The sequence below is a fragment of the Misgurnus anguillicaudatus genome, chromosome 2 (assembly GCF_027580225.2).
Source record: "Misgurnus anguillicaudatus chromosome 2, ASM2758022v2, whole genome shotgun sequence".
NCBI lineage: Eukaryota > Metazoa > Chordata > Actinopteri > Cypriniformes > Cobitidae > Misgurnus > Misgurnus anguillicaudatus.
The window spans coordinates 43,091,893-43,116,230 of NC_073338.2; the positions used below are offsets into that span (position 1 = coordinate 43,091,893).

Sequence of the window (24,338 nt, forward strand, 5' to 3'; positions counted from 1 at the left end):
CAATACGTTTTATTTTCATCTTGGGGTGAAATATGGTTTTTGACGGTTATTGTGAGATTCACGCCTGTAAGTAAACCGGTTATACCTGCAGTGCAGAATTTCGTTTTTCTTCTCAAAATACTGATTTCGTAAACTTCATTGGCAAATATAAAAGGTATAGAAATCTGACTGTACAGACAATAAAATTGAGGAAAAAGAAAACATGAACACTGATAAATCCACATACCGGGGCGATTCGGTAACAGAACTAAGCAAAACGAGTCCCAAGAAGTCTAGACTCGTTTCTTTCTCCTTGTTAAAGTTGAATGTTTCTTTGAAACAAGGAAAATACGGTTTGTAAATCAGGCACACCTGGGTTTTATACACAGTAAAGAGCTGAGACAGTTTCCATAGCAACCGGATGCAGAAGTGGTCGCGCTCTTTCAGTCATTTTCTTGCACCTCTGTTGCCATCTCTGCATGTTCTTCATCAATAATTTTGAGATTTAGGTCTTCCTCTCCATTGCCCGACTCCTCCATCGTTTCAATGCCACTCTCCATTTCAATGATGTCCCCCACTTCATCCTCAAGAGTGTCAGTATCTCGAAACTCCACCTCCATCACTGAATCTCCTTCCTCGTGTATATTCCCTTGTTTTTCTTCTGCCCCACTTTCCTCTTCCTCCTCGTCATCGTCATAATCCTCTCCTATTCGAATCACTCTTATTTCGCTCATGTCCAGACCGGATAAATCCTCTTCCTCCTCTCCATCGCTCTCTCTGTCATCAGAGTCGAGATGAGAGGGAGGTGTGGAGGTGATGTTTGGTCCTGGATGCTCATTGGTCTCTCTCTTGCAGTAGGAGTATCGATGGTTCATGTGCTGAGAGTAAGAGCCGGAGTGAGAGAAACGTTTCCCGCATTTGTCGCACTGGTAGGGCTTCTCTCCGGAGTGTAGTCGCGTATGCTCAATCAGGTGGTGCTTGTGTTTAAAAGCCTTTTGACAGATGCCACACTCGTAAGGTCGCTTACCTGGGAACGGTAATGATGGTGATGTTTGTAAGTAATGACTGAGATATGAATTAAAAAGTACAGTATCCCCAAAAAGAAATTGTACACTTTGAAGATGTATAAATGTTATGCATAGAGTGCTGTAGGAATGATGTAACTTTGAAGTTGGTGTGACACTGGTTTCCTTGCCAAAAAGCTCTTTTATTTTTCCCATAGACTTTTGGTTATCATAAATAATAAGCTCAGTTTTAACACTTGCACGTTTTGTCTAACAAGATGATCTTAAGAAATGAACACAAGTTATTAATTTTAAAGTCTAAATGCGTTTACTAGAAATGAAAAGCGAACATTATGCTGCGTTCACACCAGCCACGGTAGAGGTGTCAAGCGCGAGTGATTTCAATGTTAAGTCAATGTAAAGACACATTCACACGCGTCTGGAGGTCTCGCTGTGGAAATGAAGCAATTAGTTTGTAGATTCAATGACGTGAATTTAGCGTTGCCGCAGGAAACGAGCAAGTTGAAAAATCTGAACTTTGGCAAAAAACGCGCCGCGTTAACCAATCAGGAGCTTGCTCTAGTAGTGACGTGATTACAGGAAGCGAGCAGAGTCGCAGAAGCCCCTCCCATGACACAAATGTACGTGTAAATGTCTCGATGACTAGAATTTCACACACGAATGAAGTGAGTACACTCAAGATGTTCAAGCGTCCAACTACAAGCTGTAGACGCAAATTTCACCGCCTTAAACGTGTCTGGTGTGAACCCACAGTTAGGCTACAAGCTACACAATCATGATATAAATGTCATCACCACTAAGCTTCTGACAGCTTCCAAATTTTATTAAACACATTTAAAAACATTTCTTGATAAGGAAATACTCCGTTGTTGAATTGCCCATGTTACGTTGTTTTTGAGATCGTCATGCATGATGACTTTTAAAGGGACACTTTTTTGATTTTGAAAATATGCTAATTTTCCAGCTCCCCTAGAGTTAAACAATTGATTTTTACCGTTTTGAAAGCCATTCAGTCGATCTCTGCGTCTGGCGGTACCACTTTTAGCATAGCTTAGCATAATTCATTGATTATTATCATCCAATGTTTTAATCAGATTCAATGGATTATGCTAAGCTATGCTAAAAGTGCTACCGCCAGACCCGGAGATTGGCAGAATGGATTCCAAAACGGTAAATTTTTTTATTTTTTTTTTAAGTGCCGTGTCCCTTTAAAGTCTCCAACAATGTCTGTAGTATCATGTAGCAACTTGTTAGCAGCCATCCTTTTTAAGACACTTAAGTTTTAAGTTATTATTAAAGGAGTTTAATCAAAACCAAATTTAAAAAAAATTTACTTCGGGATGATGGAATCGTAAGTGCTAAAATGCTGACTCGCTTCCGGGTTTTGCCTACAAAAATACGTCATCCCTGTGGCACTCGGTTGATGACCAAGTATCAAATCTAGCAACATCTGCAAATAACCTATCTGGTATTTAAAATAATAGTTAGTTAACAATTAATAGTTTTAATTTTTCATTAGCGTATCACATGTTTTACCTCAGAACCAAACTAATTACGTGCAGAAAGTGTACTTGTGCCATTTTTTACAGATCTAAATAGATTTGGGGCCAACTGATGTGATGAGTTATGCAGGTGTGTTACGTACCTGTGTGTTCGTACTTGTGTCGCAGCAATGAGCTGCTTTTTTGAAAGATCTTATCACACAGATTGCAGGCGTACATGCCGGCAGAAATCTTCTTCCTCTTCTTCTGGACAGGCGAATCTTCATCGTTCTGGTCCTCTACTCCTGACACGGAGTCAGTCGCAGCATCCGTCGCTTTCTGATGGACACAAATGAAATAGAAAATGAGGAAGAGTGCAAACAGAAATTAAAAATTAGTTCAATGTGATTTACTGTCCTTACCAGGGAATTGTTGAGTATCACCATCCCTTTCGTATTTGCAGAGGTGCTGTCGGCTGTCTGGACGCTGGAGTTGTTGTTGTACGTGTAGGTGAGCTGCGGTATGAGGATAGTTCGTTTGTTAGCGCCTATGCACGGAACTCCTCCCTGCTCTGCAATGGCAACGAGTGTCGGCAATGACGCCGCCATGATGTTCAAAGAGCCTGTGCTGCCCTGCGTCACATAGATGGTGTTGCCTGGCAACGACTGCTTCTTGAGGCAGGTAAGGTTGAGTGGCTCCTTCTGGGTGGAGATTGGCAGCTTGGCGGCGACGCTGGCTTGAGCGGGGCTGGACTTGGGGAGCGAGAGGTCCAGAGGCTCAGACTGCAACTCCTCCTCCACGTCTTCTGTCTTTACAATGACAAGATCGTCGGTGGACAGGCTGGCTGGAGAGGGGGCGGGTGAAGAATCAGTGCTGTAGGGTCTATTCTGGACATCTGTTACAGTGTCATCAAGAGGTTCGGGTGGAGTGCAAGTGTCTTGACTTGGGTTGACCCCAGTGGAATCACACGGTGTGTTTTCCTACAGATAAGAAGGTTAAGTCAAACTTTATCAATCAAGCACATTTATGGGCAGTTTCCTGGACTGGGTTTAGATTAATCCTGGACTAGGCATAAGTTATGTTAGGACATTTAAGTAGTTTTAACAAACATACCTTACAAAAAACAATACTGGTGTGCATCTTGAGAACAAAATTGTTCTGATATGTTTTAAAGGGATAGTTCACCCAAAAATGAAAATTCTGTCATCATTCTTTGTTTTGACGAACAAGAAGGAAGATATTTTGAGGAATGTTTGTAACCAAATCATTCATGAACTCTATTCACTTCCATAGTATTCTTTTTCCTGCTTTATTTTTCCTCAAGCCTATACTCTGGGCTTTATTCTTGTCTTTACAATAAATAAAACTTGTTTTACCTGCTGGTTGTTTTTTAGGTTGTTTGCACCCTGGAGCAAAATCTTCTTGGATCGCATCTTCTGGTACCACTTGCTGACCGACTCTAGAGGCAGTTTAACCGACTTTGCAACCTGAGACAACTGTTCTTCTGTAGGCTCGGGATTCTGACTGTAGGCCTTCAGGAGAGGAAGGAGGCGCTCTGCTGCTCCACTTTTATCCTTATCAAGTAGAGAGGTGAGGGAGATAGTTGTAGGCGACCCATTGGCGTCAGTTTTTAGGCCGTCGATGCCGTTACGTTTGCCTGGGCTGTTATCGCAAACCAGACAAGTGGCATAGTTATGGAAGTTATCACCGCAGGCAACACCGCTGTGAACCGTTCCAGAATGTGAGACCGCATTATCCACTGTTGTTTGTTTCCCTTCCTCTTTATTTCTGTCTGTGTCTGTATCCTCCTCTCCTTCTGTCTCCATCTCAGTCGGGGTTTTGGATGGAGAGGCGGGTTCTGTTTTGATGTTTTCGGACACATTTTGTAGCTTACAAATTTCCTCTAATGAACTGGTGTTTTCTGTTGTCCCTTCCTTTTTTTCTGGTGATGTAAGTGTGTTCGTAGGCTTTTCTGGGGATGAGTTTATCTCCGCTGCCTTGGTCTCCACAGTTGGCGTGCCTTGCGTATTGGGATTGGCAACAGCGACCTGTCGAACAACAAGGCTTTGGGTCCCATCTGCTCTCCTCACCAACAAAAGAGTTTGCTGGGTGAACTTTGGTTGTGCCGCACGGGCCTGGACCAACCTGGCAGCCTGTTCCGGTGTTATCTTGATGATGGACGCAGGTTTGCTGGGGTTTCCGGCTTGGACTGGCCTGACGATATTTATCTGTGTTGGTTTTGCATTGAGTGTGGATGATGTTTGGGTTTCAGTTAAGCTGGACTGGGTTGCTTGACCTTGCACCACGATTGGCTGTGTGACATTAGACACAGTAGATGTAGCCTGTGCTGTATCGGTTTGTTCCACAGCAGGCTTTGTCACATTTGACAGGGTTACAATAGGCTGTGTTGTGTTCGGTTTTGGTGCACCGAGTTGTGGGTTTATTTGGGGATTGTAGTTGATGATAATTTTGGCTTTCCCATCCTGGCCCACAACTGGCACGGAGAAGGCAGAGAGCATTTGGGACTGCGACTGCTGTGGCTGCAACACAACAGTTGGCGTTTGTGCCTGCGTTGCCCCTACAATTTTGGTGCCTGTTCCATTCACGTTGGCACTAACTAACACTGGCCTAGTAACGTTACCGTCCATCGCCGCATTTAGCGCATTTTGCAGGTCACTAAGGTTGATGCTGATTGGCTGGACCAGCCCGACAGTGGGCAGCACCAAGGTCTGGACGACGCCTTGAGGTGTTGTGGCCTGAACCGGGCCCGCAACTCCATTGGCCACAGTTGGCGTTGCTGATGCAGGTTTAGTTTGATGATCAGGCTCCTGTTTGATCTGCTTCAGGGGGAGTTGCTCCTGTAGAGGCTTGTTGGTACCGTCCACCTTTTCTCTCAGAAGGATGTGTGTGGGCCGAGTAATGGTGAGAGCTTGCTTGTTGGTACCGTCCATCTTTTCTCTCAAAAGGATGTGTGTGGGTCCAGAAATGGTGAGAGCTGTTTTCACCGCAGGTGTTTGGGGTAAGCCGTTGACCGCCGGGCTCATGGTTGCACACTTCTTACTGCTAATGTGAGAACTGTAGGAGCCCGAGTGGGAGAAGCGTTTTAGACAATTTGAGCACTCATACGGCTTCTCACCTGGATTAAAATAGAAAGAGAGATGCGTAGAGAGATATTGTGAGAAACAGGAAAGATCTTGATATTATTAGTTTTCATTAGAATACATGAATTGTCACAGCAAGAATATTAGCTAAATATCACTTTATTCATTTCATTGGTATTTAACAAATTTGACTGTATTTAGCTGCAAAACCCTCTTAAGTGCATGCAAGTTGTTTTGGCAAAAAGCACAAAAGGAGGTGGTGTTTGATGGTGTTGGCTTTTCATGTACAATGTTCATACTTTACCCACATTAGTAATTTGTTTCCTAGTTTTGAGATTCAACACTTACTTGTAAACCCAAAGTTAAGGGCCGTTCACATTATAACGACGACTATAAAAATATAGTTTTAAAAATCATTTTATATTGAAGAGAATAGTGGAGTTCACACCCCAACTATAACGATACAGATACAATTAATGATATCGTTGGAACCACTTTCTGTAAGATAGTATGGTGCGTTTACACCAACCGCGTTAGAGGCGTGAAGTGCGAGTGATTTCAATGTTAAGTCAATGTGCAGACGCGTTGACGTGCGTCAGGAGGTCCCGCGGCGCGGAAGACGCGTTTCCGCCTCATTCGCGCGAATTGAGCGTTGTGCGCGGTACGCGCGAATGGTGCTATTGTGCATTTTGCGGTTCACGCGAATTTGCGGCTGACGCCCGAGTTGAAAAATTTGAACTTTGGCGGAATTTCGCGCCGCGTTAACCAATCAGGAGCCTGCCTGCTGCTGTGGTGGCAGCCCCGCCCGGAGTCACTCACTCAAGCAGTCACTCGGAGCTAAATGACACAAGTTGTTATTTCTATAGAGGAGACAGGAATAAAAAGGACCTCGCTTGGAAGAGTGTCATTAAGGACTTTGGGCAACCTGGTAAGTTGTAATACACACTTCACTTTTGAGTCACGTGACATTTATCGACCCAAGCCGTTTATTTGGTTTAAAACCAGCGAGTGTGTTGTTCCCGCTCCCTGGCACACAGGAAATTTTAGAGCGCAATGACGTGCTCGGATTATGTACATCAGTTTTAAGAAGGTTGCGGTCATGACAGTGTTGCCCTTGATTCTTTTTGTCCACCAATCAAGTGACTTGTCATAAATTAGTAAAAAATGAATAAGTAAATGAGTTAACTACTTCCCCACCCCCGATACTATCGTGTATCGGCGATCTCACAGGCTAAAGATAGGACGATCTCAAAATGGGGCATATCGCCCAACACTAGTTTAGAGTTATGCAAACTCGGCGTGTTAATCTTCTGGTTACCTGTAGACAATTACAGGCATTTTTATTATAGAAAACATGCAATACTAGTTAATGCCATTGAAGATAAATGATTTGCGCGAGTACTGCGCCTCGCGAGTGAATTAGCATAAAGTTAGCTATTTCGTTCAGTGGTGCGGATGCTAATATAGTTATTGTGTTCTTATATCTGACCCTGGACCACAAAACCTTTTTAATAAAAACCTTTAAAGTTGTCCAAATTAAGTCCTTAGCAATAAATATAACTAATGATAAAAGAAAATCAATAATTTTGACACATACAATGTATTTTTGGCTATTGCTACAAATATACCTGTGCTACTTACGACTGGTTTTGTGTTCGAAGGTCACATTTGCATTATTTTTATTTCAACCATGTAAATTCACATTTTAGTTTAGTTTATTTTTTTACATAGCACATTTAAAACAACAGCTGTTGTGGCCAAAGGGCCTTACAATAGATAGATACAAAGTTGAGATAAAATAAAAGCTATCCATAATAGAAGAAATGACACAGTCAAAAGACTGAATAAAAATACTAGACAATAAAGGGGACAGACAGCCACTCTACACTATAAACAAATATTTATATTTGTAAAAATTTTATAAGTTGTCAACTAATAACAAGTCAAAACTTAAAATTTAGGTTGAATTGCCTTGCTTCAGGCTGCATTTTATTTGTATAGTGTAGTGTCATATTTGCTTTCTGTTTCGAACAAATGCCTAAACTTTCACACACTGACAAAACTAACAGTGTGTCAAAGTTACTGAGACAAAGCATTTGAATATTTAATGAGGTATTGTTTTATTTCTGATTGGTTGCCTTTTGCCATAACAGTTTAGCAGTGATAGAGAGGTTACCATAAAACTTAGCATTGTTACAAGTTCATTTTGATGTAACTAAAAAATTATGAACTGCACTTTTAAATATATACCCCAACTGTAGAATATATAACTTGATTTCTCACTTAAAATACTAATTAAACTATATATAACTATATATAAATGTATATAACCGAGACAAAGCATGGTGATAAACGGCAGCATTTAACTACATATTTTGCTAATAAAACCTACAATATAAAGCAAATTAAAAATAATATCTGCATGCAACTTACCACTGTGGATACGAAGATGCTCTTTCAGATGATGTTTGTATTTGAAGGCCTTGGTGCATTCAGTACATTTGAACTTTCTGTTTCCACCCGATTGAGAAATTTTCCTCTGAAAAGAGAGAAAGAAGCACGGTCAAATGAAGGAAAAAGCTGTCGCCTAAGTGTTACAGACGACGTTTGACTGAGAACAAAGGCTTCTCTGGGCAAAGGTGTGAACTTCTCAAAGGTGTGAGTGGGGGTGTCGTACCTGCTCCCGGATGTGTCCGTGGGCGGTCATGTGACGGACCAGCTGCGTGCGGTAGGTAAAGGTGTAGCTGCAAAGGGAACAGCAGTAGTTGTCCTCGTTCTTCTCATGTCGGAGTCTAATGTGTTCTTTCAGAGAGGTCTGACGCTTGTAACCACGGGAACAGTGCGGACAGGTGTGCAGGTGGGAAAATGCGTCAGGAGTACCTGAGGGAGAAAGAGAGAGGGGGTGAGCGAGAGGATTTGCACAGTTTAGCAAATTTATCGTACATTGTAGTCAAGAACCAGAAACTGATGTTTACAAAATAAAATAAAATAAACTATAAAAGAAACAGAGATAAACAAAAGGCCAGGATAGAAACACTGTTGGGTACCATTCTCATCGTGGACTCCCCTTTCTGGAGTGTCCTGATTCTCTTCTGGGGTATCTGGGTAAATACTCGTCGTTTCTTGCTGCGAATCTGCACCGCCCACGACAATATCAGCATCTTCTTCGTCAGTCACACACTCCTCTTTCAAAAACACACAGGCAGATTAGATCAACTGGAAACACAAATGACCTTCTGTTACAGAAGGTTGCATCTCTAGGGATGCACTGAGGATGTACATTTGGGGCTGTTTAAACCTTGTATTATGATGTTTTGGTCAATCAGATCAAAAGTGGACAAGAGAGACACATTCATGTTTACACCTGATACTCTTTTGTCCACTTCTGACCGTTTCTGTCCTGATGACTTTGAGGGGGTGGTCTGTGGGCGAGTCCCTCTGCTGTCGTTTAATCACGAGCAGGAGAAATGATGGGATTAAATTGACGCAAACTAATATTATGTCAGAGCTTGCTCCTTGTGTTGTTAGTCAACATGCTGCACAGAGTTTTGTACATGTATATGTAAAAGCTTTCTCTGATATTTCAGCGCAATTGATGAAATAAGCTTGCGCAACTTTTAAACGCTCGCAAAATGAAACAAATGAAAGATGCCGAGATCAGCCACTTCAGTTTTATTAAAGGGACACTTTACTCTTTTTGAAAATATGCTCATTTTCCAGCTCCCATAAAGTTAAACATTTGATTTTTACCGTTTCGGAATCTATTCAGCTGATCTCCGGGTCTGACAGTACCACTTTTAGCATAGCTTAGCATAATCAATTGAATCTTATTAGACCATTAGCTTCGCACTAAAAAATAACAAAAGAGTTTCAATATTTTTCCTATTTAAAACTTGACTCTTCTGTAGTTAGATCGTGTACTAAGACCGACGAAATATTAAAAGTTGTGATTTTTCTAGGCGATTTCTTTTAATTTTTCGTCAGTCTTAGTACACGATGTAACTACAGAAGAGTCAAGTTTTAAATAGGAAAAATATAGAAACTCTTTGGTTATTTTTTAGCATGATGCTAATGGTCTAATCAGATACAATTGATTATGCTAAAAGCTGTACCCCAGACCCAGAGATCAGCTGAATGGATTCCAAAACGCTAAAAATCCAATGTTTAACCCAAGGGGAGCTGGAAAAATTAGCATATATGAAAGCCTAAAGATTGTGCTGAACACTGTGTATTTGTGCTAGAAGTAATGTCTAATAGAAAAACCTTGAGCTCAGTACATTTCATTAGATGAATTGGCAGAAAGTAGGCGGTCTTTTGTGGCTGCTCGAACATGTTTTGGTAGATCGGATCACAAGTGGACGACGCTTTATACAGGTGTGAAACAGGGTGTGAAATGTTTTGAGCTCGTCCACTTACAACCACATTTAGAGGCTGTTTACACTTGGTATTAAGATGTGTTTTCGTAGATCAGATCACAAGTGGACGAGAGAGACACGGCTGCTTACACCTGGTATTTAGATGCATTTTGGTCGATTGGATCACAAGTGGACGATGCTAAAGACAGGTGTAAACGGGGTGTAAAATGTTTTGAGCTCGCCCCTTTTTCAACCACATTCAGAGGTAGTCAAAAACGCATTCGCCCGGATTGCTTTTTTGGTGTAGACGCGCATGGGTTGAGCGGCCACAAAAGACTGTCTACTCTCGACCAATTCATCTAATGAAATGTACTGAGTTCAATGTTTTTTTCATTGGACATGACTTCTAACGCAAACCCAAAGTGTTTAGCGCTATCTTTAGGCTTTTATTGATAAAACTAAAGAGGCTGATCTCCGTGTCTTTCATTAGTTTCATTTTGCGAGCGTGTTAAAGTTGCATGATCATATTTCATCAGTTGCGCAGAAATATCAGAGAAAGCTCTAACATATGCATGTACAAAACACTGTGCAGTATGTTTACTTACAACACAAGCAGCGGACTCTGACATATTAGTTCGCGTCCATATAAACTCGTCATTACTCCCGCCTGCGTTTTAATGACAGCATAAAGACTCGCCCACAGTTTTCACAGACCACCACCTCAAAGTAATCAGGACAGAAGCGGCCGAAAGTGGACAAAAGAGGCTGTTTACACTTGGCATTAACATGCGTTTTCATCGATCGGATCACAAGTGGATGACGTTAATGCAAGGTGTAAACGGTGTTCAAAACGTTTTGAGCTCGTCCACCGTCAACCACATTCAGAGGTAGTCGAAAACCCTTTTGATCGGATTGCTTTTGTAGTGCACATGTGGTTGAATGTGTTCGAACAGCCACAGGAGACCGCCTTCTCTCCGCCCATTTATCTAATACTGAACACAATGTTTTACGTCTTTTCTGACTTCTGGCGCGAACACACGGTGTACAGCGCTATTTTAGCCTTTCATTGATAAAACTAAAGCGGCTGATCTCCGCAGTTTCATTTTGCAAGCATGTGAAAGATGCGCGATCCTACTTCATCGATTGCGCTGAAAATTCAGAGAAAGCTCTTACATACACATGTACAAAACACTTTGCAGCATGTTTACTTACTACACAAGCAGCGGACCCCGACATAATAGTAGTTTGCATCCATATAAACTCGTCATTACTCCCGCTCGCGTTTAAATGACAGCAGAGAGACTCGCCTACAGTCTCAACAATTCACTTGTGATCCGATTGACGAAAATGCATGTTAATGCCAAGTGTAAACAGCCTCTTCTTTTGCCCACTTTCGACCGTTTCTGTCCTGAATTTTTAAAGGGAGTGGTCTGTGGGCGAGTCCATTTGCTGTCATTTAAACGCGAGCGGGAGTAATGATGGGATTAAATTGACGCAAACTAATATTATGTCAGAGTCCGCTGCTTGTGTTGTTAGTAAACATGCTGCAGAGTTTTGTACATGTATATGTAAGAGCTTTCTCTGATATATTCAGTGCAATTGATGAAATAAGCTTGCGCAACTTTTAAACGCTCGCAAAATGAAGGGGCGGAAAGCACCCACTTCAATTTTATCAATGAAAGACTAAAGATTGCGCTGAACACTGTTTTCACGCTAGAAGTCATGTCTAATAGAAAAACATTGAGCTCAGTACATTACATTAGATCAACAGGCGGAGAGTAGGTGGTCTTTTGTGGCTGGATCACAAGTGGATGATGCTAAATACAGGTGTGAAACAGGGTGTGAAAAGTTTTGTGCTTACGACCACATTTAGAGGCTGTTTACACCTGGTATTAAGATGTGTTTTCGTCGATCGTGACCACCCCCTCAGTAATCAGGACAGAAGTGGTTGAAAGCGGACAAAAGAGACAGATTAAAATATCAGGTGTAAACCTGAATGTGTGAGGCTGTTTACACTTGGCATTAACATGCGTTTTCGTCGATCGAATCGCATGTGGACAACGTTAATGCCAGATATAAACGGTGTTCAAAATGTTTTGAGCTCACCCACTTTCGACCACTTTCAAAAACTTTCAGGGGCTTTTTACACTTGGTATTAAAATGTGTTTTCATCGATCAGATCACAAGTGGACGAGAGAGACGCATCACGTTTACACCTGGTATTTAAATCTGTGTTTTTTGTCCACTTTCGGCCGCTTCTGTCCTGATTACTTTGAGTGGTGGTCTGTCGAGACGGTGGGCGAGTCTCTCTGCTGTCATTCAAACGCAGGCGGGAGTAATGAGGAGTTTATATGGATGCAAACTAATATTATGTCGGAGTCCGCTGCTTGTGTAGTAAGTAAACATGCTGCTGTGTTTTGTACATGTATATGTTAGAGCTTTCTCTGAAATTTCAGCGCATTTGATGAAATAAGATGAAAGATGACTTTCACACGCTTGCAAAACAAAACTGCGGAGATAAGCCGCTTTAGTTTTATCAATGAAAGGTTAAAAATAACGCTGTACAGCATGTGTTCGTGCCAGAAGTCAGAAAAGACATAAAACATTGTGTTCAGTACCTCAAATTAGATAAATGGGCGGAGAGAAGGCGGTCTTCTGTGGCTGTTCGAACACATTCAACCACATGTGCGTTTACACTACAAAAGCAAACCGATCGAAAGTGTTTATCGACTACCTCTGAATGTGGTCGAAAGTGGACGAGCTCAAAACGTTTTGAACACTGTTTTACACCTGGCATTAACATCGTTAACTTGTGATCCAATTGACGAAAACACATGTTAATGGCAAGTGTAAACAGCCTCTTTATCAATGAAAGACTAAAGATTGCGCTGAACACTGTGTTTTCGCGCTAGAAGTCTAATAAACCTCATTCACACAGCACTTTGGTCCCAGAAAATACCCGTAAAATTGCCAGACAAGCCTCTGTGTGAACGCAAACACGTCCCGTAAATTTTCTGGGATCGCTCCTGGAAAAGGACCTAGTAAGATACCCAGAAAACCCTCTGTGTGAACAAGAACAATCCCGTAATGGCCGTGTCCTAGTGAGGACGTGTGTCATCACAACAATAAAATTATGGTTCAGCTCTTTAAAACGAGAGATTTACATGCAGTGATCAACATGATCAACTTTCACGACAAGAAATGTCACTAACTAGAGGCTGTTTACACCTGGTATTAAGATGTGTTTTCGTCGATTGTGACCACCCCCTCCTTAATCAGAACAGAAGCGGTTGAAAGCGGACAGAAGAGAGAGATTAAAATATGACGCGTAAACGTGAATGTGTCTCTCTCGTCCACTTGTCATCTGATCAACCAAGACTCATCTTAATACCAGATATAAACAGCCCCTCACAGTCAATTCAAGCACAGCTAACTTTTCAAAGCCCCAACACTCCATTTTATCAGTTCAGAGGTGTGGCCTGGAGGGAAGCACATGTGCCCTGAAAGGTTAAAGCCTTCAGTAGGCCTCATGCATGTTACACCCTGATCCTATTTTCCTTCTTCAGCCTAACGTTTACTGCTGTCCCATATGGCCAAAAGCTAAAAGCTCTGTGAGTAAGTGTGCATGGTTTGTTCCAGACTGACCTTTGATCCTTATTTCTTGTATCAAAGCATCTGGCCCCAGGCTGCCATCTGTTGAAAGTAAAAGATATATGTATACAAAATACGAATGTATGAACTTCAGCAGTACTTTTTAAAATTGATTTGTATTTAATTTTATTAGGTTCTTTACTCACCATCTTGGCTGACAGTATCAGGGTGTCGTGAAGCTTTGAGCTGAAACACTGAAGGCTTTCGGCCGGCATCGTCATGAATACTGTCCTCCTCTACAATGTGCAGTTTGTCTTCATCATCTGAATCTGAGGTCGCCTCCGGCACGCTTCTGAAACTCCTCACTGCAGGTACAGGAGAAAGAAACACGTTTTCAATTCAACAACAGAAATGTATACACTTGTTATACTTTAAACTGTGTCATAAGTTAAATTAATGTCGCCATGAAACTGAAGTAGCGATTGCCTTATTTTCCCCGTGGTAACGTATATCCCAATGAAACGGCTTTTGAGATGAAATAAGGCAGGGCTGGATTTGAATTTGTCCATCGAGATCTGATTGGATCGTTTGAAGTTGGGTCGTGTTGCTAATTGCTAATCGCTGGGATCTTCTCCCGGATCCCGCCCACCTGCCATACTTTTGACCGGAATTGAAGAGAGATCGTTTTGAGGAGGGAAGGAGATTTGCATTTTTGATTAAAGATTATGAGCACACACAAATTTAAAAAAAAGTAATGATGCTCTCAGATAAGCCATTTGTTAATAATACCACAATATTAAATATATATATATATATAGTTTTTCATTTCAATTTCATTGCGACTTTAATATATTTTACGCCATTTTTGACTCTGTATATTTAGAAGAGACGTGTGCTTACAAACAGGATGTTGTAATTATGTGGTGGTGTCTCTGTAATCTGTGACTGCTGTTTTATACTAGTAGCTTTAACTTTGTGTGAAAGACTTAATACTTAAACGTAAACAACAAAGAATATACAAATACACACTCGCAACAATAAATGTAGTATGTAGCCACAATTAAAGGTAGTGTTTGTGTTTTAAAGACAGGAAGTGGGATTCGGCTATTTTTAGATCAGTTTCCTGCTGAGCAGAAAGACGTTTTTACCTGCTGTGCGACATCATTAGAGATGAAGCAGGAAGGAAGAAAGGTGGAGGGTTTAATGTTACTTTATAAAAACACTTTTATAAGTACGTAGTATCGTTGATATTTCCTTTCTGCGAGATTCAGTTTTTAAATGAGATACTGGAAAGCCAATTTTGTGTCAACTGTGTGTTTTAAAGTACACAGCAGATCATTATCTATTGTTTATTCGTCTATTTTCTTCTGGTGCTTAAACAGCTGGCAGATATAAACAGGAAATGATGTAAAAGCGGCCAAATTAAGAAAAAACGGTTCCTCTTTAAGCTTTCTGTTCCCTCAAATGTGTTGACACCAGGTTATTACACAAATCTTTTGATGTCAGAATGCATCTAATTTGACAAAAACATATGCAAGAGAGAGAAGACTGATGTGAAAAGAAGAGCAGTACTGATGGGAAAACAGGTATTTGTGCTATACAGATGGATATTCATTTAAGGACTCTCTCTGTTCTCACAGTAGATTCATGTCTATTGGCCAGGGACAAACCTGCTCTTAATGCCAGAGGTATGTTTGGAGATTTGTCTGGAAATGTTTTTTCTCATCTATGATGTATTAAAACTTAAGTACAAGAAATTAATGTTTGTTTAAGTTACTCTCAGAATAGGAAAGGAATAACAAATACACTGAAGTCAATGGGTACCGTCAGCTGTGTGGTTACCATCCAGAGGTCTTCTCAGGTCAAAACAAATGCCCCCGACCCGAAATGACCCTAATCGCTTTTTACCCAAACCCAACAAGCATAAATAGTTTTTTTGTTTTTTAAGTAAGACCCAAGTCCGACCCAAGCAGTGGCAATTTATTTTTTACCCGACTGGTCCCGAATGTAAACGGCATTGACGTGTGTGTAGTCTGTAGCCAGTCAGACAGAAAGAAACCTTAGTGCATCCAATCTGGCCCAGTGCAACCAATTTGGCCTGCTGCTCCATTTATTTTCATTTGTTATCTGACGACGACACCACTAACTGCTAAAAAGTGCATTCAAAATTGATTGACATGTGTCTCAACAAAAAAATTAACCTACTGCCAGGCAAATGCAAACGCTCTTAGCAAACAGAGAGGGGGTTGTAAAAGGAATTGATGCACACACACAAGCAAAATTGGGTCTTCTCGGGTCCATTCAGCAAAAACACATTTACTTATAATTGCACAAGGCCGATGCTGCTAATATTATGCCTGACCTGTGTCCAAGGCACACGTGAAACTTTTAGACCTGAACCCGCTCGGGTCGGACCTCAGGTTTTCAGATCTAATGGCGCTTTTCCATTGCATAGTACCCCGCGGTTTGTGTCAGCTTAATTTTGTGAGCTTTTCCACTGGATGTAGTACATAGTACTTGATACTTTTTAAGGTACCACCTCCATCGGGGTTCAAGCGACCCGAGCTGATACCAAACTCCCTTTTAGTGATGAAAAACATCCACAGGTTGAGAATCAGGAACACCATAACAGTTTTTTTCCAGACATGCAAATTGTGGCGGCACATTTGCGACACGTACGTCCGCATATATGCTTAAATGCAACTTAAATGAGGCTCAGCGGAGCGCGTTGACATACGCCATGGGTGTTTGTACAAAAACTGTCATGTGAGACGGATGTAGTGATAAAGTGATGTGTAAACATCTATTTGTGGGTGTCAATCTTAAAGGAGCGGTGAATCAAAAACTCAATTTTAACTTGATAATTTGTTATATAAGAGGTCATCATACTTAAATGAACATCCTGCAAGTTTCAGAACTGAAAACGTCCGTGCTACTGAAATATAACCGTCTTTGGCACCAAGCCAGCTAAACACTCCAGTGAAAAATTCGGAAATCTATGACGTCAAAGTAGAATTGAAACACCTCCCCATAACCAAAAGGACAAGTCTACTTTTGTAGCCCCGCCCACAGCTTCGCGTGACACGTGTGTCTCAGTAAGTAAACATGTCTTTAAAAATTGACAAATTTAACCAAAATGACTTTTTAAATACATTTTTTTCTGAGAGACTTTTATTTTGACGCAGTGATCTGTTATGATACCATGGAAACGCATTTTCACAACCGCGTGGGAACAACCATGGGAACAACACAGAAGCTAAATACTTCAATTCGGAGGCTTGGAACTTAACATTAGCAATATGCTTGGATAACGTTTGCTTTTGAAGAAGTTCCAGCTCGTGTGGGGAGCGTTTGTTAACGTTGTGGACATGGATTCATTTGTAAAGAAGTCGATGCTGGATTTGCAGAGAGACTCAGAAGCACCACTTATATTGGATCTGACAACAATGACACAGCAGTATAATTCACAGTAAGACATTTTACTTTATTTAAGTTACTGCATTTCACTATTGCTTTGTTAAAAGAGATTGCTTGATATGTCCTGTTGTAACATCCGTGTCTAAATACGTTTGTTGACTGTTTTAATTTACTAAAAACATTAAACGATTAATAAAGGTACAACACTTAACAATACGACTGTAATTTAAAGGTAGAAATATACAAAGTTAGTTATAAGGAAGGATTTATCAACTGCAGTTTAGATTCTGATGCCCGTTTACTGTGTTGTATACGGTAATTTAGGCAAGTGGCGTTTGAAAGGTCAAACACTCAACAAAGCTTATTTTTTATCATATGGTATTTAACATTACGTGAATGTAAAAGCAACCTCACAAGCACAATAGAAATATACAAAGTTATTGATAAGGATTTATTAGACGCAGTTTAGATTCGGATGCACGCTTACTGTGTTTTATATGGTAATTTAGTCACGTCGAGTTTTGTTTCTACTTTAATATACGTATTGTCATTTATGTGTATCATCTTTAGCACCCAGAATCTTTTGTGGCTCAAACATATTTGTGTTCGGCTGCTATTTTTATCACATTAATGTTTTTAAAACATTTCCCTACATGTAATGACGGGGAATGAAGCTGTCCAATCATAGCAGTGGGTGTTTACGTTCAGGTCTTCAATGCGGCCCGCCCCTTCAAACGAACCATTTCTCAAGACAGCCACTAATCCATGTTACAAAATAGCGTATTACTTATTGCTTTTGATGTTTTTGAATGTAAAAACAACGCGAAATGCATAAGTAGACATCAATCAACGTCATAAAGCAATAAAATCGACCAATTCACGGCCCCTTTAATTTTGTTGTGGACTGAGAAACAAATGAATGTATATGAATGTACAACAACGCTCTCACTTGTATGATGTCACAAATATAACGACATGCCTAAAATCCCTCCCACTCTGAAGTGTTACTAAACTCGATGGAAAAGCTAACCAAGCCAAAGTGAGATGAGCTGACCCGACCTAACAAAAACCAAACCGTGGGGGACTATACAATGGAAAAGCACCCATGAAGCCCTCCATTACCATTATTTATCAAAATATCTCAGTTTGTGTTCAACAGAATAAAGAAACCCATACAGGTTTACAACACAACATAATCGTGAGTAAATATTACAGAATTTTTATTTTTGAGTGAACTATCCCTTTAATTCACAACAATTTGTGAATAAAATGAAGGCCTGCAGTGCGGGGCAAGGTTGTCTGTGATTAACATCTTATTATAATTGTATTCCTTTTTTCACATGAGGTTACTGTATCAATACAGAAGATTGTCCTGGTCTCTGCATGTTTGTTGAAAATTGAATGATTTCTTTTTGATTTTTACTATAACAAGAAGTCATTCAGTTTTAATAAGAAGGTGAGTAAAAGAAACAATTTTCATTTTTGGGTACGTTCGCTTTCATAAGTGTGTTTATATTGTGCACATGAACGACCTGTGTGACAAATTGTATTTGCAGGTAAAACTGCTCCAGTGTGACCTCATCATCAACACAATCCAGTCGCCATGGCAACCTTTATTTTATGTGCCATTTCCTTGGATGAGGTGATTTGGCTTGTTACAGAGTGCACCTGCTACCATACACACACACACACTTGACATAAGAGACATGAAATGTATCGATTAAAGTAGCACTGGACTTTTAAGTCAGTTTTGCCAGTGATAAAACTGAGACAGACTAGAAAAACAGCCTGGTCTGACCTGTTGCTTTTTTTCGGGATGGTAAACAAATGTCTTTACCAAAAACACATTCAACAAACTTGCCAGCATAATACACAAAATAATAAAGCAGGTGACACAATAGCACCACAAAACCATGGACAAAAAGCAACTGATAATGCTCTCATTTGATAGCAGCTAGATGGGTTTGCATCTGCGCATTTTAAAACGAAGTGTGAAGAAAATATTGCAAGAAGTGTAATATATTAAAAAAAACTTACCACAACATATGAAGAGTTCAGATGCAAAACCTTTCAGGTGTGTCTGGCATGTTTTCTTGTTTAGGTTAAGAAATTTCACTTTAATGGCAATGAAAATATTATTAGTCACTAACAAAACAATCCACTTGCTCTATTTCCGTCTGACAAAACAATCCACGTACTCCGTTTTCTGATTAAATGTCTTTCTTTAATCCTGTTTATCATTTAAATCAAACAATATATGATCTTAAATGTCACGGATAAGGTAAAGAAAACTGTGCAAACTGTACTGTATTCCACAGAGCGCACTATTCCTGCAAGCTTCACAGTCCCCAAATTCTTAAAGAGACAGTACACATTTTTAATTTAATATGTATTTTCAATGTAAACATACAGAATATTTGTCTAAATGGTCTAAATGATATACATACATAAAGTAAGCTCATTTCTTACAAAACATTCAAAGTTGAATCTAAAGCAAAATAGGCTCCTACAGTATGTGATACATTAGAGTCTTATGTGTAAAATAGCCCATCCATATAAGAAACTTTACTAGAATAATACAATACATAACCAAACTAACAAAAGAGTGACACCCACTCTGCCCTACAGCCTATCATTTTATCATTTGACTGTTCCGTACTGTTCATATTTACATTTAAGAAGCAGACAAAAGTAACTTAAAAGTTACTTTCCTTAGTAACTAATTACTTTTGAAATACAGTAACTGGTAGAGTAATTCAATTACTTTTGAAAGAAGTAACAAGTAACTGTATATAATTACTATACTTGGTCCCCAGTGCTTGTATCAACTTGGAAAATTTGTAAAAACAACAGTAACTTAGTTTTGGCAAACCATTATCTGCAACCAAGTGAAAAAATAGGTGATTGAAATTCGTCTCCCCTTGTGATGTCAGAAGGGGATAATACCACCCCTTATTCTGCTATATGCATCCAGGGCACTGCTATTCAGTGCAGAGATCAACTCATTGCATTTAAAGGGGTATTTCACTGAAAATTTTAAATTAAGTGATCCTTTACTCACACTCTTTGTAAATTTCTTTCCTGGAGCACCATTCACTTCCATAGTATTTTTTCCTACTATGCAACTCAATGGTGCCCCAGATCTGCTTGCTTGCAAACACTCTTCACGGTATCTTCCTTTGTATACAGCAGAAAAAAAAACATTTTTGTAACTATCTGTTTAATGTAGCTTTAATATTCAAACCATGTGTAACAGTAAAGTTAAAGGAGTACTTTAAAGTCGCCATGAAACGGAAGTAGCGATTGCCTTATTTTCCCCGTGGTGACGTATATCTGAATGAAACTGCTTTTGAGATGAAATAAGGCAGGGCTGGATTTGAATTTGTCCATCAAGATCTGATTGGATCGTTTGAAGTTGGGTCGTGTTGCTAATTGCTAATCGCTGCGATCTTCTCCCGGACCCCGCCCACCTGCCATACTTTTGACCGGACGTGAAGAGAGATTGTTTTGAGGAGGGAAGGAGATTTGCATTTATTATGAGCACACACAAAAAAAATTTTAAATAATGAAGCTCACAGATAAGTCATTTGTTAATAATACCACAATATTAAAAAACAAATATATATATATATATATTAGTTTTTCATTTCAATTTCATTGCGACTTTAATAGAGAGATTTTCATTGCCTAATGCCTTGTGCTACATGTACTGCAGTCTGTGTGTGTGTGTGTTTATGTTTAGGTGCTGTGTGTATTTGTGTCTTGGGACATAATCAATTTCAAACAGCTTTGGGAGCAGCAGTCACAGTGATGTCTGTTTTCCCAGGTCTAATAAGAGCCTTAATATACCCACACCATGCGACCCAGGTGAGACCAATTAAACACACTGCACCACATTCTGGTCCATTTTCTTTCATTCATCCCCAAGTCTTATCTACCAACATATTTCTGCTTAAAAAAAATATTTCCACAAGTTTTTGTGTCCTAATTTTAATTACTACAAACATATTCAAATGAATTCTTGTTTATTTAAAAATCAAGATCTCTTACAATGAAAGTGGGTCTGTTTGATGTTGTTTAGAAACAGTAATAGTAGTTTACCATGGCAAGTACAGTGCAATATCAGGAGCAACTTTTCACAGATAAAATCAGATTATACATCCAGATTCCAGACCTGAGACTATACGTTTGAAATAGTATGCATTTTAAAATGTATGCATTGGCCGTTTTTCCATTGTACTTTCTAGTGTTTCACTGCAACATTGATTATTGTTTTTAAAGGCCCTTAAGGAGGCCTTCATCTTTTTACTGTAGTATTTAACGTCACTTACTTCTGTGGATTAAGGTTAATTTCTATCTTGCGTGGAACCCAGAATATTTCTTGGAATTCCCCCGAAAACACAAGTCCCTCCCTGCAAACCTTCCCCCACCCTTCTAAAAGAAAGAGATGAGCCCTCCCCATTACCCTGAAACTTTCCCCCTGCCTGCAGAGAGGCGGCAAACCACTGGGAGAGATTAGCATGCAAAAAGAGCTCACCAGCAGTCACAAGCCCCCCCAAAACACATGCACACATTGAAATGTGAAAAGCTCTTTAATGGCCTCACATTTCCCATTTCCATTAACAGGGAAGTGTAAGAAGAGCTTAATTCAACAGGTGTTCGTTTTGTTGTCTTTGCCCGTCATTCGCATACATAAACCTCACCTTTACAACTTGCATTAACACACGCATCACACAAACACTGGAGGGGGGAGAGGAGAAAACAATATGCATCATTCTGCTCTGATTTAACATAATATCACGAGAATGACCTCAAGCATTCTGTCAAACTGCATTAAACACTTCGAAGTCAGTGTGATGTGTGCCTGTCATATTCAGAAAGATGCTATTCATGCCTTATTAAAAGAGTCGTTGCAAATAGATCATGACATTAATATGTCAGATGATGCCCAGTTTAAAACAAACATCTTAAAACAAACTTTATTCAGTGACCCAACACAAAGTGTATTATTGGAAAATCAACAAAATAATCTATGCTTCATTGTTTTAAGTGTAAATTCCTATGAAATAATACATGTAAATAGCTTATTAAAGGAATACCTATACCATCCAAGATGTTTATGTCTTTCTTTGTTTAGTCGAGAAGAAATTATGTTTTTTGATAAAACATTGCAAGAGTTTTTATTATTGGGTGATTCTCGCGAAATCAGACTTAGGTGTCATTAAACATTTTGATAAAAAAGTAAATACTATCAAAATAAGAAGCATACAGTTACAAACATCTCTTCATGTACTATTTTGCACATGATTTCAATTGACATCATACAAACCAATTTTGTTGTTTTTTCCACATTTAAGTGGAAAATTTTCATTACCGCACTTGTCCATGACTGGATTTGGGTTCTTTGACATAGAAATATTTATAATTAAAAAATCAAAAAAATAAAAAGCTTCAGTGCATTTACAGTAAAGAAACATGTGGTATTTGGTGACCATTGGTAAATGTAGAGAGATTAATAAGGAATATAAATGTGTCCAAGACCAATTTTCTCATACTCCGCAACAATTTTCAATCATTGTTTAAGCCCCCAGGGAACTAAAAAAATAAAAAATAAAAATTTTGTTGGAAGGGACATAATTGACTGTGACACTCAAGATGGCTACCAGGTAAGCAGTTCTTATTTTTTCTCTCCAGATAAAAGTTGAAATTTTGTTTGTCATAGTACCTAGACAACTTTTTAGTTCTCATTACCGAAACATGAGTTAGTAAATGCATATATTTAATGTAATATGTTGCGGTAATGATACTTTTTGATTATGATAATCTAAAAAATGTAAATAATTTTATAGGAAATATTTTTAAATCCACTAAAAATAATGGTTATAGTAAGTTCATACCTTAATCTTATATGTAAGGGCTGGACACCTTCTAAATCTGGATTTCGTGAGAATCACCCTATTGGACCTCAAGAGTTCACATTTTCAATGCAGTTTAAAATTGCTGCTTCAATGCAGCTTCAAAAGATCCCAACCAAGGCATTAAGGTCTTATTTAGTGAAGTGATCATCATTTTTGCCAAGAAAAATTAAAAATATGTACTATGCCGTGTGATGCGCCACCGTGACCTTACGTATTGCATAATTACGTTGAAAGGTCGCACACTACATAAGCGAAAAGCTCACTTGCGGACCATTTTAAACAATAAACTGACACAAAGACATTAATTAGTGTCATTCCACATACAACGTCAGAACGTTCGTCTTTCTACACGCTTGTAAACACTGGAGCGGTGGTTTCGCACACGTCATGTCCTATGTAAAGTCACGCTGGTGTGTCACACGACTAATGCAAGACAAGAGGTTGTGGCTTTAAAGTACTTTTTTTATTTTTTTTATTTGGTGATTGTTTCACTAGATAACACCCTTATGCCTCATTTGGGATCGTTTAGGGCCTTTTGAAGCAGCATCGAAACAGCAATTACAAACCGCACTGAAACTGCGAACCGCTAAGGTCCAATAAAGACTATTAAATTGAGTAAAATCCTACAATGTTTTCCTTGAAAAACTTAATTGAACATGGAAAGACATGAACATCTTTTTAGATGACATGGGGGTAAGTTGGGGTTTTGTTATGACAGTGGAATATTCCTTTAAGTATGCCTGTTATAAATAGGCTATTGTTACACTATTACTACATACACACTACAATACTGATGGGGGCAAAATATCAAATTTAAAATATTATTTATATTATGCACCCATCAATGTGAAACACACCTGCCTTTTAAATTCACCAAAGCTCTCTCTCATCATCATCAAACACATGGGTAACAGGAAATACCATTTTTAACTGCAACCAGAGTTTGACAGTCCTGGTATGAATCACACACACACGTGCTGCTCCCTCCCAACTTGGGCAAAAACCCAAACGGGCAAAAACACTTGTAAAAATGTAAACAAACGACTTAACCACAAACTCGTGTGATCTCTAATGCGCCTACATTACATTGCTCTAGATTGAGAAACAGAGCTCAGTAGAAATTTAACCAATACGAGCTTTGGGTGGACCATAGCGTGACCTCATTTCCCCTAAAATCGTAATGTCTCGTGTATGTCAAGTGGGAGTCCTCGGTTGCACTTAAAAATGAAAATAGCATTCACTGTGAGCTGCATACTTCCTCGTGGTCACGTGACGCCGCCCGTTCATAAACACAATACGTCAGTCCGCGCTATAACCTGTTCACCAACGCTGTGTATTTATATACACCAAACTTTCATACATTATAATCATCCGTCGTTGCTCAGAACAGTCATAAAGCATACAACTGTAAACCACCAGTTCTCGACAAATTAAAAAAGCGCAGCAGTGCCTCGAGACCTGTCCATGCCGA

General features: G+C 39.5%; 1 protein-coding gene and 1 long non-coding RNA gene across 3 annotated transcripts in view; one reads left to right on the plus strand and one right to left on the minus strand.

The window, feature by feature from the left end:
• zeb1a (zinc finger E-box binding homeobox 1a) overlaps positions 1–24,338 on the minus strand; it is a 26,094-nt gene continuing 1,756 nt past the window's right edge. For both annotated transcript variants that reach the window (XM_055203337.2, XM_055203338.2), the window contains exons 2-10: positions 13,739–13,897; positions 13,587–13,634; positions 8,634–8,771; positions 8,264–8,466; positions 8,020–8,125; positions 3,862–5,621; positions 2,908–3,465; positions 2,650–2,824; positions 1–1,006 (exon numbers count right to left, since the gene is read on the minus strand). In XM_055203337.2, the coding sequence (XP_055059312.2) occupies positions 423–1,006; positions 2,650–2,824; positions 2,908–3,465; positions 3,862–5,621; positions 8,020–8,125; positions 8,264–8,466; positions 8,634–8,771; positions 13,587–13,634; positions 13,739–13,897 (3,731 nt within the window). In that variant the 3' untranslated portion in view covers positions 1–422. The remainder of the gene's footprint in view (positions 1,007–2,649; positions 2,825–2,907; positions 3,466–3,861; positions 5,622–8,019; positions 8,126–8,263; positions 8,467–8,633; positions 8,772–13,586; positions 13,635–13,738; positions 13,898–24,338) is intronic.
• The window catches only part of LOC129442991 (uncharacterized), a 16,800-nt gene continuing 10,672 nt past the window's right edge, over positions 18,211–24,338 (plus strand). The window contains exons 1-2 of the long non-coding RNA XR_012358641.1: positions 18,211–18,591; positions 20,692–20,816. This is a non-coding gene — a long non-coding RNA (uncharacterized lncRNA). The remainder of the gene's footprint in view (positions 18,592–20,691; positions 20,817–24,338) is intronic.